Genomic DNA, 15318 nt, shown 5'->3' with positions numbered 1-15318 from the left:
GCATGCTCGAAAAGAAAGGGGCGGGTCGGCGTCAGTAAATAAAATTGAGACGCCGCCGCCGGGAGTCGAACCCGGGGAGCAATCTCGGCGAGCCCCTTCGGAGCAAAACGCGAGTCTCCGCGGCGGCGGCGACCGGGATCGAACCCGCGCCCCGCGTCGCGGCGGAGATCCCTCATCGGCCGAGGCGGGGCGAGAGGCCAGCGACGAATTTGGCGACCCCGTAGAGCACGGCCAGCACGGCCAGCACGGCAGTGTGCAGGCAGCCTTGCGGTGCCTTGCGGCCTAATCAAGCACACTTTACTGTTTCCGGTTTCCCACGTGACGCCACCGCGGCGGGCCGAGGCGAGGGGGAAGGAGGGGGGGGGGGGCGCTCTGCATCACCTTGCTCTACCTCGCGCTGCTTATTTGCTTACATCTCACAATACACTGCCGACATTTTTTTGGGTCATTTCCCGCTTCATTTCGCTCCGGCTGGAAACGGGATGCATGCGAGAAGGTCGCGGCGCGCGCCACCTTCTTATCAAAATAGAGGGGCGGCGCTCGGGGAAATTAATGCCGAACGTCCGTTCTGCTCCTCCTTCTCTGTCTCTCTCGCACTCACGGGACGTTCTTGTGGGTGCGAGAGAGACAGGGCGACGAAAACGACTCTCGGAATCGGTCCGCTGCATCCTGCTGCTGCTCCCCGAGGGAAGGGAAGGCCAGGAGCCAGTCGCATCGTCCTTTGCTAAACGCCCGTCCGTTTGCCGGTTTTTACTGCCTCCGTGTCGTCCTGCGGCAGGCCGCCGCCAGCTCCGCTAGCGTCCTTCACTTCTTGCGAACCCCAACGACCGGCCGGACTGGCGCGCACTGGGGCTGGGGCACTGCAGGTGCTGGACTTGGCTGGACTCGCGGGGCAACAAGGCACGTCCAGAGTAAAAGCGCGGACCGGGGCTGGTCAAGGCCCTGCTGACTGATTCCGAGAGTCGCCCTGTCTCTCTCGCTCTCAGGGGGTGTCTCGTAAGGGTGTGTGAGACAGAGCGACGAGAACGACTCTCGGAATCAGTCTGCTGGGCGCGGTAAAGGTCGCGGACGCTTGGAGAAGAACACTACTTCTTCCGACTTGAAAAAAAACAATACGTTCGGTGACTGACAGCCAGAGCCACGCGAGGGGAAATGACATCGCTTAAATCCCAACGAGACGAAAAACGCTCCCTAAACGGAAGGTTGTCTTTTGTGCTCTCCGGCCGCGCGCCTGTGAAGTCGGGGGTAGGCCTGCCCGTTGCGCACCAGTGTGCGGCGGGACTGCCTGGCGGTGGTTTGGGAGGTATTTCTCATACTAGTCTCGCATTCGTATTCGCATTCGGCCGATGAGCACCTATCGATTCGGATTCGATTTCGCGGAGCACCAAAACCAAACCCTTTCCTTCCAGAACCGGCATCGCGGTGTAACCGTTACGTTAGCGAACGCTGGGAAGTTGTCTGTGAATTCTGTGAAAGTCGCGTCAAAGTGGCTTCGAATTCGAAAATGGTGGAAATCAACACCAACGAATTGACGGACGCCGAAGCGGAGCAGTACGACAGACAGATCCGTTTGTGGGGACTCGACTCGCAGAAGAGGTTAGACATCGAATTTCGTTGCGTTTATTCAACTCTTGATTCAAAAGTTTTTGATCCCGCACCTTATCACTCCTCTTAGACTTTCATTCATGCTTTCATTTTGTACCGGTCATGTTGAGGGCAGTCAAAGTGATGGCTGCTGAGGGTAATGGCATTGACAGTTGATTCATGGTGTTTCTGTTTTGTGTGTTGACAGGTTGCGTTCTTCTCGAGTGCTTATTATTGGCGTCAAGGGCCTAGGAGCTGAAGTAGCTAAGAACGTCACTCTAGCCGGTGTCAAGTCTGTCACACTCCTTGACGACGGTGTTGTCACTCAAGATGACATTTGCGCACAGTTCCTTGTACCTCGTGATCAACTTGGAAAGAATGTAAGTTTTGCTGTGCAATTCTTACCTGAGCTGCCTTGTTATGGTGATGTCAAATTCTACAACTCTACGTCTTTCGTTTCTTACAGAGAGCTGAGGCATCATTGGCTCGCACACAAAACTTGAACCCTATGGTTAAAGTGACAGCTGACACAACTCCTGTTGCTGACCATCCAGATGAGTTCTTCTATGAATTTGAAACTATTTGTGCCACCAAGTGCTCACATGATCAGTTGCTTCGTATTGATAACATTTGCCGCGCCAAAGATATTAAATTCTTCTGCGGAGATGTGTTTGGCTTCTTTGGGTTCACTTTCGCTGATCTTCAAAAACATGAATTTGCTGAGTAAGTGTCTTGTAACTTTAATTCTAGCTAGGCCATGAGGTAAAATCTTATTGTCTCCTTTCTTGTTTGGTTGTAGAGAGGTGACAGAATTCAAGCCATCTGGAGGTGGAGAGCCAGAGACTAAGCGCGCCAAAGTTGAACCAGTTAAGACCACTGTAAAAAGAACAGAAACCTTTGTCTCTCTGGAGGATGCCCTCAGTGTTGATTGGACTTCAGAACCATATGCTAAAAAACTGAAGAAGTCAGAATCCTCATATTTTCTTATGAAAGGTAAAATTTCTTTTATATTTTTAATTACTTTCTCCTATGCTTTTAAGAACTACTGTTAATTTTGGATAAATTCTTCTTCAGTTCTCCTGAAATTTCGTGCTGACAAGAAGAGAGACCCAGCCCCAGAATCTCGTCAAGCTGATTATGAAGACCTTTGTAAATTGAGAGATGAGGAATTGGCAAAAATGTCAGTCCCAGCAGAGAAAGTGCCTGATCATTTGTTGAGGTAAGTGCCTATTTTTTAAGGATTATTTTTCCCAGCATTTAGCTATTTACTCTGTTATTCTTGTGATTTTTCTGTTTCTTGTAGCCTGGTGTTTGCTGAAGTGAGTCCAGCATGTGCCATTGTTGGTGGTGTTTTATCCCAGGAAATAATCAAGGCTCTGTCTCAACATGAAGCACCTCACAAAAATATGTTTTTCTTCAATCCTGAACGTAATTTGGGTCATGTTGAATGTGTTGGAGCTTAAGATGCTTGTGATGTATTACTAAAAGTTTTTTTCTCATTTATTTAATGTACCTCTGTTAATTTCAATTTAAGCTTTCATGTGTTCTTCTGGACAGTTAATTTTTGTTTCTCTGTTTTTTTTAATGAACCACTTTGTGATCAAAATAAACACATGCTGTATTAAATTTTCTCTTTATTTTAAAGTGATTAACCAGTACATTTAAAGAGAACAACAAAACAATAATGGCATTTACTTCTGATCACTACTAACATATTTATTAAGAATATTTAAACAAAACATACAACACTTTCATAACAAGTGAAAACAAAGTCTTGATTATTAGTCTTCATGGAGCTTTCCCCCAACACTGGTGCTGGTAGATAGGGCAGCACGAGAAGCAGCTGTATTTGCTGGTGAATTTGGATAAGGAGGAATGTCATCATAATCTTCACTGATTTTCTTGGCAAGGAAGTAAATCTCTGCCAAAGCAATGATCAGGGCACATGCCACACCAAGTAGCAGTCTAAAGCCAAAGTCCAGAGGACCAACCATCAACTGCACCCCCACAAACCCAAACGTAAATCCAGCACCAACAGAGACAATAAATTGCACAATAGCAACTATATGAGTGTTGAGCATTTTCACTGGAACAAGACAAAGAACAATTAAGAAAGTTGAACAAAGGTAGAAACAGATGCCAGATGTGAGGCTTTCACTTACTTTGATAGCCAATACTGTCATCTGGATGCCTCATTCTGACAGTGTCAACATTTTTTGTCATAGCTCTATATTGTCTATCCTCTTGCTCTTTCCTCAACCTTTGCACTCTAGCTTCCAGTTCTGGGTTCCTGAAAATTATTTAAATGAATGTAAGAAAATATAAAGGCAAATTTCTATTGGAGGTCTCAGGAAATTTAAGAGACCAACCTTTCAATGACTGGAGGCTGAGGCAATACAATGTCACAGCCCTGCAACAGTTTGTGGAGATAGACACCTGATGACTGATCTCCATTTTCTCGCAGCTTCTTGACTTGGGTATTCAACCAGTTCATGTCATCAACATGCAGGAAAGGTGATGGGTCAGGTACAGCCAGGGATAGGGCAGCCTTTCCGCCACGCTTACGTACAGGAACGTTAGGGTTGGAAACGGCTTTGATCCTTTCAGGCACATCTTCCCATTCCTTGTGGTGTTCTCGAATGAAGTCCTTTAATTTCTCAGAGGGAGAAATTTTGATAGTGCTTTCTTCAGCCATAGTCACGGATTAGATAATGCTCGAAACACAAAAATGTTTATTTGTTAATGTGGAGCTTGGTTTCAAGATCCTGATAAAACTCTCGAAGTTCCTCTTCTTTTTCCTGAAAAGTAGTGTCCACTTTGGAGCAACGCACAGCCATATCAGAAATGAAGTTCTCCCAGTCAGCCTTCCTCAGTGCTCTCTTGGACTCCAAACTAGTGTCCTGGAAGGAACAGAAAATATTACAAACAAATCCCTCTGCATTTACGAGAAAATAATATATGGAAGCATACCGCAAGGTGCTCTTCTTCACTCTTTATCATGCGATTGCACATATTAAGTGCTGCATCAAGGTTGGTGTTGAGCCTTGGAAGGAAGGCATCGCTGCTCTGCTTCAGACGATCCACTTGAGTGTCTCGAATCTCAGTGACTCTTTCCAACACAACAAATAATCTCTCAACTTCCCGATCCTGCCTCTTTTCCTGAAAGCCAAAAAAGAAAAAAGCTCCGAAATACGTAGGGACATCCAGATAGTTTAATTTTAAAATGAATGGACACTATCTACATGGCTTTACCTCAAATTCACGTAAGAAGTACTTAATCTCACCACTTAGATAAGGCCTATGATCAAAGAGACGTGACCAAATTTCACCGGCATCTGTAAATAAAATAATTTGATAAAAAAGACCACCTAGGGAGCAGTCATAAGACAAATATACACGCTTGTGTACGTGTACAAAACAATGTTACAAAGGGTAACGATTAAAAGTATCAAAGTTAGCAAACAGCAGCGCACATTTTCAATTCACAATTCTCTTGCACATTCAAAATTAGACTAAAACTACGAAATAAATAAGTGGATGTCATGTGACAGATACAAACCTTTCACAATCGCAGCCATTTGTGATTTCTTCAAAGTATGACAAATTGAGGCACTACGAGCAGTATGAGAGATTCAATCTCAACGCAATACCGCCAAATTCAAACAGTCGGAGGTGCAGTGTGGTGTGGTTTGAAGAAGAACGAGATAACGAGCTCTTATTTCCAAGAACACATCAGAGACGGGTGATGGAATGCAATTTGTTTAATGTTTAAATTTACATTTAAAGATCCAAAACCATTAGAAAACTGCATACGATTCTAAAATTTTATATTGGCAAACTATTAGTGAAAACCACAGGTGTTGTAGCTTGTACCTTGTCATTGAATTGTGTGCTCTGACAAGCAGATGGATTCATCGTGTATGGACCGGGTATCAGATGGATTCATGTCCTTCATCACGGAACAGCAAAACATAAATGACATAGGAACAGTAATATTTAGATGACCGGAAAAAAGTTATTCCAAAGAGTACTTTGGGCAACTTGTACCTGCAGGTGCACACAACTATCTCAGGGCCAAAGTTATTTGAGGCAGAAAAATTAATATGGAGTGAAAATCTGCCAAATTACAACACTTAAAATAAGTGCACGAAATACCTCACATGATGGTAGGAGTCGGACAATACCGGGGAGACCAGCAGCTTGTCTGTGGTGGACGAGAAACTCCCAAAATCTTCTCCTTAGGCCTTTAGGCCACGATCCCTGCAGCATTTTTTTTAAAATCTTTTTTCCTTTAAATTTATTTGAAAATTTTAAGTTGTTTTAGTCAAACTTACCTGGAAAATGTGTTTATATTGGTAATGGGTTTGAGGGCTAGAGGTGAATGGAAGGGCAAAATAGGGTATAAAATAGGGATCATCCTTGAGATTGGAACATTCAGTATCGAGATACTCCTGTAATGTGTTCATACAAGGATGTATGGGACATCTTTGCCGATTGTTTTCTGAACACTGAGACGGCCTTCTTACAACAATTTCTGGTTCCTCCTAAAAAAGAAAATCAACTTATTTTTTATAGCATGCACAAAATAGGCTGTGAAATAAAACAAGAGGAAACTTACTGAATTTTCACACGTGCATGACTTTTGACCACAATATTTACAGAGTTCTGTTCTTTCCAGGGTTTCTGAATTAGTACTAGTGTGAGATCGGTTTCCTTGAATGGCTCTGGGCATTAATGTGCTCATGGATTTTGGCTCACAATTTTGAAATAGGGCTGGTGGAGCATGCACAAGGGGTTTCATCCACACAGTTCCTGCCTGGTCACTGCCGTCTTTCAAGAGAGACAATGCAGCAAAATAAACTAGCAGGTCAGCTATCATTTTTTTTCCTTCATAGGAACTTCTAGCTTGAAGTGGAATGCTTTGATTTAATATCTACAAAACATGTTTCATTAAATTTTATAACAGTTTAGAAAATGGTAAGCAAAGCTATTGCAATGCTAGCGAATTAAAATTGTCCCATTCACATTACCCGTAAAAATCCAGCCTCATCTTCTTCATCAAACCGTTGTAACAAATTAGTGATGTCACATCTTCGGACACCACTGATTTCTTCTGGTGCTGGATAATCACAAGATCTGCATTCTTCCCTCAGATTTGTAGCCGTGCTTTCTAGTCCCATGTGCAGGAGATACTATAAATAATAAAAATTTGTCAGCCAAAATTGCATAAATATTTCAGAGTGCCAAGAGATGACAGTACCTCATAAATGAGCTGTAAGTAATAACCGTCACTGCAAGATCGCGGCATTTCTCTAAACCCCTGCAAAAAATATTTCAATGTACAGGACTGCATAGGGACTCTTGATTGGCTATGGCACATTCAATCACATTGTTTACGAAGGTACGGAATCGGAGAGAAACCTTTGAAATGAGTTGTCTCAGTTACTTAAGGCTGTCGAAATTGATTTTGTGAAGCGTGTTTTGACATAGTTTCCAGTAGAAATGACTTCAAAACGGACGTACAGGAACATTTCAGGAACATTTCGATTGAAAGCCAAGCATCGTCTTGAATGTTGATTTTGAAAGCGCTGTTTCCAAACTAGTAGGCGGAGCTCTGTGGCCGTATCCGCTTCCGGATCGCTGTTCATCTGTCTTCTTCTTACTTTTTTCTCCTTTTCTTTTTTGTTTTGTAGCTTTAGTCATCATGGCGGCCGACGGTGAGAGTAAGCCGAAAACTTCCAAAGGAAAAACACCAACTCAGGAAGAAATATACAATGGCTTCCAGACTTTACGGAATGAACAACGTGTTCTCGTCACCAAATTGTCCGAGCTCGAGCTTGACCTTAGTGAGCACAAGTAAGTTGTTGCGTTAACGCCTCAATGTTCGCCATGCTCCCGGAGATTCAGTTTTATTTACCCTTTGTATCTCCGTGACGGTTCTATGTCAAGGCTCTTTTCACACTCCCCTACTATTACTTTGACCCCGACGCTCTAATTTCTTTCATACTTTGTATTTTTCATTTGCTACACTTAACGTTAAGCTATTGTTGCGGCCGGTTATAACCTAGAATACGCTCTGATCTTTTTCATTTTTGCTCATTTAATACGTTAAACTGTATGTGATTCCTTATCTGTTTTGCAGGATTGTGGTTGACACCATGAAAGACTTGGATGGTGACCGGAAATGTTTCCAGCTGATCGGTGGCGTACTCTGTGAACGAACTGTCAAAGAAGTTCTGCCTCAGTTAACACTGAAGAGAGATTCGGTGAGCAGTCAATTCGTTTCGAGATATTCTTTTCACTGTGCATTGGCATTTTTTATTTATGACCGCTTCCTATGTATTCTGTTTCAGATCACCAAGGTTATAACGGACTACAATGAACAAATTACCAAGAAAGGAAAGGACATCAATGAATATAAGGAAAAATACAACATCAAAGTGCGTGGCCAGGATGATATGCCTTCAGAAACAGACAGCAAGGACAAGGGAGAAAGTTCAAGTCCATCGAAAAATGTCATGGTGGAAGCTATGTGAGCAATGTCTGAAACTTCAGTACATTGTCCGGGTACATATTTGTGTTTTTCATGAAGCAATTTTAAACTTCGGGGAGTAATCCTCTTTGATGTGTTTTCCGAGCATTGTGATATTGCCCCAGCAATTTAAATCCTCTATGTGACTGAACAGTAGCTACAACTTTGTGTGTTTTGATTTATTTATTTGTTCTGTTTCACTATTTAAGAGCTGTTTTATTCCTTGCTGCTCCTTTGTCAGATTCTTATTTTTGAGTAGACTGCTTTCATCATTAAGACTTTGGAACAAAAGTCTTGATGCTTGTGTTTGAAAATTGTGATGTCTCTCTTTGTTGTTTTGTTGTGAAAATTGTGGATTTCTTTTGATCTTGTTCAGTTCTTTGCTCATTCTGTGGTACTGAGAGGCTTTCTTGAGACAGTGGCCATGATGTGTCAGATTTCATAACCATTCATGTTACATACTATGTTGCATTTTTACATCAAAAGATTTTAATTTCACTTTGTCTGTCACTTCAAATGTGCTTGTCTTTCCATGAATTTCTGGCTAGGGCAGTGACTTCTGTGTGTATACTCAATGTATTACTGTTGTATAAAAAGGACTAATTTTTCTTATACAAAAAGTTTTTATTATTGCTGATAAAAACGGTTACACTTGAAGTTATGAAGACAATATCTTAGTGTAGTGACAAGGTTGAAACTTGCTCACATCTTAAGCAAATTATTTTACGAAGTGTAAAGTAACATGAAATAATAATAACCATAACTTAACATGAGAGCATTAGCCAATTTAAATTGTTCAATCAAACAATTACCAAAACTCAACAAATTTTCAGTCAACAAAGATGTCATGACAAAACCAAAACATGCCATCAAACTAATACTTGATAACTCAATGACCTTGAAAACGCTTTGAGTATTATGCATTGAAATTCAAGTTTAACATACTTAAAAGAACCTTAATAGTCTTGTGACAAGCAGTTTACCAGTTATCATGGAAAATTGTGTTCACCATGTTTTCTTTATGAAATGCTGTGCCTAATAACTTACAGTTTTAATCACAATTGGCAACTTATTTTAGTAGAATGCCAAAATAATCCAACATTCATTTTTGTTAATAAAAATTTAGGGTACTTGTAACTCGCTTTGTTGTTTTATTCCTTGAGAAATGATTGCCTTAACCTGGAGAATTTACTGCATCACAAGACATTCCATTAATATCACATTTACATGTAGAAGCAAGCAAAACAAAAACAGACTGTTGTGCGCTTGCCTCTCCTTGCATCAGCACTTCACCAACACTGACTAGTACCATATGCCAAGCTCATTTCATTTGGTTCAAAACTTGTTTGGAGAAGTGCTGATGGGAAAGATTCATCTGCTAATTTTTATTTTTAAAAAGAAAACAAAACAGAAAAAAGCCAAACTTAAACTCAAATACAACTATAACTTACGCTTCTAATTGTAATAATTGAAACTACTCAATAGCTGTTAGTCCTTAAGCACCAAAATCTTGTAAAGTTGTAAATGGACACTCACAAATAAAACAATGAGAAGGAACTAAATACTTTGGTGTTTTTTGTTTCATGCAGGGTTTGTATCATATTTCGCCTAAGGCATTGGACAGCACCAGTGCGGCACCCCCACCCGGCCGGTGGAAGTGCTTCCTAAGACAAAGGGGACAGAATGAAAGGGAGGGTACGACGAGTCACAACACATCGTCCCTCGATATGAAAACAATGACAAATTTCGTGATGTAAAACCAAATTGGGCCAAGACATTTGTAAGGCTCAGAGTTCAAGCCCGGGTCAGTCCCATTAAATTTTTTAATCGGCTGAGAGGATAAGGACATGAAAAGGACCCGGGTTCGAATCCCGGCCTGCAGGCCCGCTTCTCTCTGCGCCTTGGTTTATCGGAGGCTGCTTCCCTGGGAAGGCTAGAGAGGAACTCGAAGCTGAAGATGGTTAGCGCTTCGCTTCACAGGGCGATGGAGCCGTTACTGGCGTGGTGCAGTCGCTCTCGCTCGGCGTGGCGCGCTTCTCGAGCTTCCCGCGCTGCCTCGCGAGCCTCGCGCAGTTCGCGGCCCGCGCGCCGCAGCGACCGCCTGCTGTGGGCGTTGGCCGCGTTGGCCGCGCCCGGCATGGCGCCGTGGCCGTGCATGCTGGCCATGCTGGCCGTGGGGTGCAGGTTGAGCGGCGGCATGTTGGGGTTGGCGATGTGCGTCGGCGAGGACACCTTGGGCCTGCTGTGGGCCCCGTGCGCCGCAGCTGCCATGACGCTGTGAATTGCGGCGGCGCGCCGGTTGCCCCCCACCGTGTGGTAGTAGTTGAGGTGCGGGTACGCGTCGGCGCAGAGCAGCTGGTCGTCCGAGTCCACGAAGCCGGAGTTGTCGAAGCTGCTGGTGTCAATCATGGCGCCCAGGTTGCCCAGGTTGGCGGCGTGGGACGCATGGCTCAGCTGTGGGCAGGGAAATGGGTTAGAGTCTTGGAATCGCTCATCAGCAAGGCACTTCAGGCAGAGGATGCTCAGGCTTGACAATGAGAGAAAAGGCAAGGGTACTAGCGAGGACTAACCGTGGCCATCTTGTTGATGTGGACGTGCTTGGGCTTGGCGTGGTGCCGGGGCTGGGAGTGGCTGTGGGGCTGCGGGGCGGGGGGTGGGGCGAAGGCGGCGACGCGGACGGGCGGCGGGGGCGGCGGTTCTAGCGGGGGCGGCCCGGCGGACAGCGCGGCCGCCATGGCGGGCATGGCGGGGGCGGGCATAGCTGGCATGGCGTACTCGGGCTCGGCGGCGGCCAGGTCTTGCAGGCCTTGCGGGTCCACGGGTGGCGAGGCCCTTTGCGGGGTCGGCGACGGCGCCGTCAGGTGGCGCTGCGTCAGCTGCAGGTGGGGTGGGGGCGCCACGGGCTGCGCTAGCTGCGCTGCCCCCACGAAGTGCTGCGTGCCGCCGGACGGCGTGAGCGCGGCCCACAGCGCCAGCGGGTCCGGGTACAGCACCTCGCCGTGCACGCCCACCAGCTTGGACGACTTACCGCCGTGGCCGTCCAGGGCGGACGGGTCCAGGGACAGCACGCACTTGCTGCCGCGGCCCCTGCGAAGCGCCAACAGAACACTTGCGTCAGACGACCTGCATTTTGACTGTCACCCTGGGTCTCCCGCACTCGTGGAGAAAGACTTACTGTCGGCAGCGCATGAGGACGACGGCGAGGACGGCGCCCAGGAGGATGACGCCGGCGCAGCACGAGACGAGCACCATGAACCACGTGTCGTCGTCCGCGTTCACCCCCATGCCGCCGACCTGGCGGGGCAGCTCCACGAACTCCACGCCGGGGGTGCCGGCGCGGCCGCCCGGCCAGTCGCAGGTCAGCGTCAGCCCCTCGAGGCCCTGCAGGGGGTCGCAGGGCGCGTCCCCGTCCGCCGCGCCGTCACTGCTCGCCCTCAGGAAGGCGGGCATGGGCGGCGGCGGCAGCGTCAGGATGGCGGACGGCGGCGGCCCCAGCGAGTCGCACTCGGCGCACGACGCGTTCAGCGCCAGCAGCATCTCCACGCTCATGCTGCAGCAACAACAACAACATTCCATGACGTTCAACAGCAACAACGCGCGCGAAAGCAGGAACAGCGGCCGCGTCTTCGGCGCCCCGGCGAGCCACGGCCCCTGCGAACGATGGGGTAGGCCACCCGGTGCATGGAGCTGCGGCCGAGTTGCCTACCCGCACGGCGCTCGCCGCTCTCGACTCGCCGCCGCGCCGCTGCACCGCAACAAGTCCGTGCAGCACGAGGCCACGCGCAGCGCAGTGCGCCGCAGTGCAATTGCCGTCCCAGCGAAGCACGGCGCGAGCGGCGATGCCCTCCCAACAACATCAACACGGTAGTGCAAGGAGCAGTCCAAGGGGTCCAGGAGGCCACAGGGGTCGAGTATCGGGTCAAACTTAATCGCCCGGGAGGGAAGTCACTTTCCCTGATATGATCCTCCGTGCTTGACTTCGTGCAAAGTCACAACGGAGCGAGGATAGTAACTTAAATACACGGGTGCGAAAATCTGGTGGCCTCTCATGGTCAGACTCTTGCTGCTGGTGACAGAGGCGATCTAACCTCAAAACGCAGTGACATCGGATTCCACCCACGTCCCATGTATCTGTTGTAAAAGCAGTGCTTCAAAGACACCGTCGGAAACTCAAACATGTCTCGGGAACGAGCGAAAAGGTTAAAAAACGACCGTGGAAATGTTTTGTTTTTGTTGTTTGAAGTTTGATGAGGTCGAAGATGGCGGCCGTCCAGGTAAACGTCGCGCCCCTCAGCCCGTCGCTGCGTCTGCCTTACCTGGCGGTTCTCTCGGACAAGAGGCCGCGTCCTTCTTCGGGTAGCACTCGAACCGGAGCACCGCGATCAAGGCACCGCCCCGAGCACGGACGACCTCGCCGCGGGAAACCTCGTACTCGCGGAGAAGTTCACTCGGTCGACATGTTTGAGGGCAGAGTGACCCGTGCACTTGCTCCAACAACACGACCGCCGTGGGGGTGGCGAGGGGCGGTGGCGGAGCGAGAGAGAGAGGCAGATGGAGGCCGGGGCGCTGTGGCGGTGCGAGCAGGACGGCGTCGCGGCGGCGGGCGCCACCCGGTGCGCGCGCACGCCGCACGCGCCCCGATATTGATCGGCCGGCTGTCTCTCTCGCACGCGCGGCGGAGCGCGTCGCCGCGTCCCTCTCGCACGGCGCTCGCACGAAGCTCGCCACCCCAGCGGCAGGCGGCCTGTGTGGCCGCGCGGTGGCGCCCCCTGGCGGCGGGCCGCCGAACCGCGTCGGAGAGGACTGTCGTCCGTCCCCGGGGGCCGCGGTGGACTCGCGGGGAAGACGCCGCCGCCTCCGGGGAGGCCACCGGCCATAAAGATGGTGGTCGCCCTGCCTGGCCCGCGCCGGCCATCGTTTAATACCGCCGTTATGTCCTTATGTCCGCATATTGCGTCACGGCGGCGCTGGCGGCGCTGGTGGCTCCGTCGGCCTCGTCGGCCCTCGACCGCCGAAACGGCGCGTCCGTTTTATGAAGAAGAGTCATTACGTGGCGAGGCCGGCGAGGCCGGCGAGGCCGCGGGGGCGAATTGAGTCGTCCGGGTGGAGGCGCGCCTTATGGCCCCGCCTTGGCCATGCCCTGGCCATGCCCTGGCGGTGCGTCGTGACGGCGGACTCCCCGGCCTTTCCAATCGGGAATAGGGCGGCGGTCGACATAAAGGCCTCACCCTCAGGAAAGGGGTCATGCCCGACTGTACACTCGCGGCCTCACCATTCACCTCGACTCAAAGCAGTGGCGTGCGGAGATGAGCAGGTCAAACAGCTCAAATAGGTCAAATAGGTGGGGGGGGGGGTGGAAAAAGCGAGCGGCAGGCTAATGAACTGCTCGCGGGTCTGGGTAGCCGGGGTTTGTTTTTGTTTTGCACACAGCGCGCGCGCTAAGTTCCCTCAGGGGCGTCATCCATCTCAGTTACAATGGTCCCCGACCCCGGCCCCTTCCTGCAGCACCTCCCTTCACCCCCCGGGCCTTATCCGTGCCCCCATCAATGCAACCTCGGCGACCTCTGCCTCGAGGGGTCGCGGGGTGGGGGTGGGGGGCCTCACTAGTTCACAGCATAAAAATTTCAATTTTTAATTATTTTTGATTTTTTGAAACAGACGATACAGACCATACAAACAGACTGATTTTTAACTTTTTGCTCGCGTCCTTTGGTTTTCCTAGTGAGTCCTCCCTCGCGGCGCGGGGCGTCGTCCTCTGGCTGAGTGCCCCGCCAACGCCAACCGCACGCACACCTCTGCAAAACGCAGCCCCCCCCCCCCCAAACGAGAGGCGGGGTCGCAGGGGCGCGGTTGCACAACATGAATATTCCATCAGGTGTTCTGCGGCGTGGCGGCGCGCGGCGCGTGGCGGGCTGCAGCGCGGTCGGGTGCAGTGTACCACCGGTGTACCACGTACACTCTGTTTACAGTTTACCGAGGCCCGGCTGTGTGTACTCACCGTTTATAGCGAGGGGTTTGGGGTTTGGGTTTTGGGGTGTAGGTTTGGGTCGCGCTTCGGGTTCGGAACGGAAGGCAAGGCAAGGGGGAGCCACACTGCGCTATGCCACCCGTTTTCTGTCGTGGATTAAAAGCATTCAGCTGCAGCGATGCAGAACTGAAGGCGGACAGAAACTGCGGGGAAAGCAATGTTTGGAGTCAGCCTGCAGTGAAGCCGGGCAAATCTAATCTCCAGGTGTTAAGCGACCCGCTCATCAAACGCCGGTGGCGGGGCAAACTTTGTGGGCAAGTCTCCCCCGGACCTCGGTGGCACCCCGCCGGGGCCCTCCAAGCTAGGGCTCGCTTCCAGTAGTTGGCCACTCCACTGTAGCACTTTGGCTGCATGAGCGACTCGCGGTACCGCTTGCGTAACAAGTAAGCGAGAAAACCGTTTCCCCGAAATCTGCGCGCAACATCGCAGTGCCTGTCCTTGCCTTTCTCGTCGAGTGCGAGCGAGCAGAGCGGGGCGAGACCGCGAGTCGAGGTCGATCAGTAGGGGGCGGGCTGATTGCGAGCAGTCTCCGTCTCTCTCGCACCGCACCGGTACGCCCCGCGAGTGCGAGAGAGACGGAGAGCACTCGTTTGGAGCCGGCCTGGCTGGGCCTGGCCTGCCTCTCGTCGAATTGCTCCGTTCCGCCGCCGTCGCAGTCCTGGCTTACGGCTCGGCTTAGCGTCCGGCACGAAATCGGCGCGGCTAAGGCTGCGCACCGGACGGCACCGGACGGCACCGGACAGCACCGGACGGCACCGGACTGCGCGACGCGCTGTTGCTCGGACAAAAGGTCGCCGGAAAGAGTGCAGCAAGGCGCACGCAATCACTGCACTACTGTCCTGCCCCAGCACCCCACCGGGCAAACCAACTGGCTCTGTTCCACGTCGCAGTTATAAATGTTTTCAAAAAATTGAAAAAAATGAAGAAAAAGAAAAGTTGATTAGTTTCTTTTTTTTGCAGTCAGGGACGGGCTTGAATCCCGACGGCACCCTATCCGTCATCATCTTTCTCGTCTTACCCGCTCGAAGACGACACGCTTCTGTCGTGTTTGTTTGTGTTTCCGCCCTGGCCGGGCCGGGCCCCCGGATTTAAACGGATTCGGACAGCGCGGCTGCAGGTGGATTAGGCAGCCGAGCCTCTAATCGCGGTAGAGCCGACGGGTTTTTGTTATTCC

At 49.8% G+C, this 15318-nt stretch overlaps 6 protein-coding genes across 8 annotated transcripts; 2 read left to right on the top strand and 4 right to left on the bottom strand.

The window, feature by feature from the left end:
• Positions 1–1372: 1372 nt before the first annotated feature.
• LOC117652544 (SUMO-activating enzyme subunit 1) lies at positions 1373–3210 on the top strand. Its single transcript, XM_034397554.1, has 6 exons — positions 1373–1596; positions 1793–1964; positions 2051–2307; positions 2384–2577; positions 2659–2803; positions 2888–3210. The coding sequence occupies exons 1-6, from the start codon at positions 1505–1507 to the stop codon at positions 3045–3047; spliced, it is 1020 nt and encodes a 339-aa protein (XP_034253445.1). The 5' UTR covers positions 1373–1504; the 3' UTR covers positions 3048–3210.
• A 69-nt stretch (positions 3211–3279) lies between these two features.
• On the bottom strand, positions 3280–4316 carry LOC117652545 (transmembrane protein 199). Its single transcript, XM_034397555.1, has 3 exons — positions 3954–4316; positions 3747–3874; positions 3280–3670 (listed from the first exon to the last, which is right to left on the bottom strand). The coding sequence occupies exons 1-3, from the start codon at positions 4277–4279 to the stop codon at positions 3366–3368; spliced, it is 759 nt and encodes a 252-aa protein (XP_034253446.1). The 5' UTR covers positions 4280–4316; the 3' UTR covers positions 3280–3365.
• On the bottom strand, positions 4283–5207 carry LOC117652546 (biogenesis of lysosome-related organelles complex 1 subunit 5). Its single transcript, XM_034397556.1, has 4 exons — positions 5144–5207; positions 4837–4919; positions 4555–4743; positions 4283–4484 (listed from the first exon to the last, which is right to left on the bottom strand). Exons 1-4 carry the CDS (start codon positions 5160–5162, stop codon positions 4317–4319), a joined length of 459 nt encoding a protein of 152 aa, XP_034253447.1. The 5' UTR covers positions 5163–5207; the 3' UTR covers positions 4283–4316.
• Positions 5208–5402: 195 nt separating this feature from the next.
• LOC117652437 lies at positions 5403–7175 on the bottom strand. Of its 3 annotated transcripts, none has more exons than XM_034397341.1 (7): positions 6973–7175; positions 6845–6904; positions 6615–6776; positions 6203–6517; positions 5919–6128; positions 5740–5844; positions 5403–5533 (listed from the first exon to the last, which is right to left on the bottom strand). In XM_034397341.1, exons 2-7 carry the CDS (start codon positions 6890–6892, stop codon positions 5462–5464), a joined length of 912 nt encoding a protein of 303 aa, XP_034253232.1. In that variant the 5' UTR covers positions 6893–6904; positions 6973–7175; the 3' UTR covers positions 5403–5461. The 3 variants fall into 3 exon arrangements, with proteins under 3 accessions (XP_034253232.1, XP_034253231.1, XP_034253234.1); XM_034397340.1 differs by having other exon boundaries at positions 7006–7174; XM_034397343.1 differs by having other exon boundaries at positions 5411–5631; positions 7006–7173.
• A 74-nt stretch (positions 7176–7249) lies between these two features.
• LOC117652438 (probable prefoldin subunit 2) lies at positions 7250–9253 on the top strand. The gene is made up of 3 exons (XM_034397344.1): positions 7250–7440; positions 7727–7850; positions 7938–9253. Exons 1-3 carry the CDS (start codon positions 7289–7291, stop codon positions 8118–8120), a joined length of 459 nt encoding a protein of 152 aa, XP_034253235.1. The 5' UTR covers positions 7250–7288; the 3' UTR covers positions 8121–9253.
• LOC117652752 lies at positions 8274–12622 on the bottom strand. Its single transcript, XM_034397844.1, has 6 exons — positions 12433–12622; positions 11292–11666; positions 10879–11203; positions 10687–10773; positions 10229–10570; positions 8274–8525 (listed from the first exon to the last, which is right to left on the bottom strand). Exons 2-6 carry the CDS (start codon positions 11663–11665, stop codon positions 8274–8276), a joined length of 1380 nt encoding a protein of 459 aa, XP_034253735.1. The 5' UTR covers position 11666; positions 12433–12622.
• Between the last annotated feature and the right edge of the window lie 2696 nt (positions 12623–15318).

The sequence above is a fragment of the Thrips palmi genome, unplaced genomic scaffold, assembly GCF_012932325.1.
Source record: "Thrips palmi isolate BJ-2018 unplaced genomic scaffold, TpBJ-2018v1 HiC_scaffold_7, whole genome shotgun sequence".
Taxonomy (NCBI): domain Eukaryota; kingdom Metazoa; phylum Arthropoda; class Insecta; order Thysanoptera; family Thripidae; genus Thrips; species Thrips palmi.
Note: the sequence above shows the minus strand (reverse complement) of the source record. Positions and strands in the feature narration are given on the sequence as shown.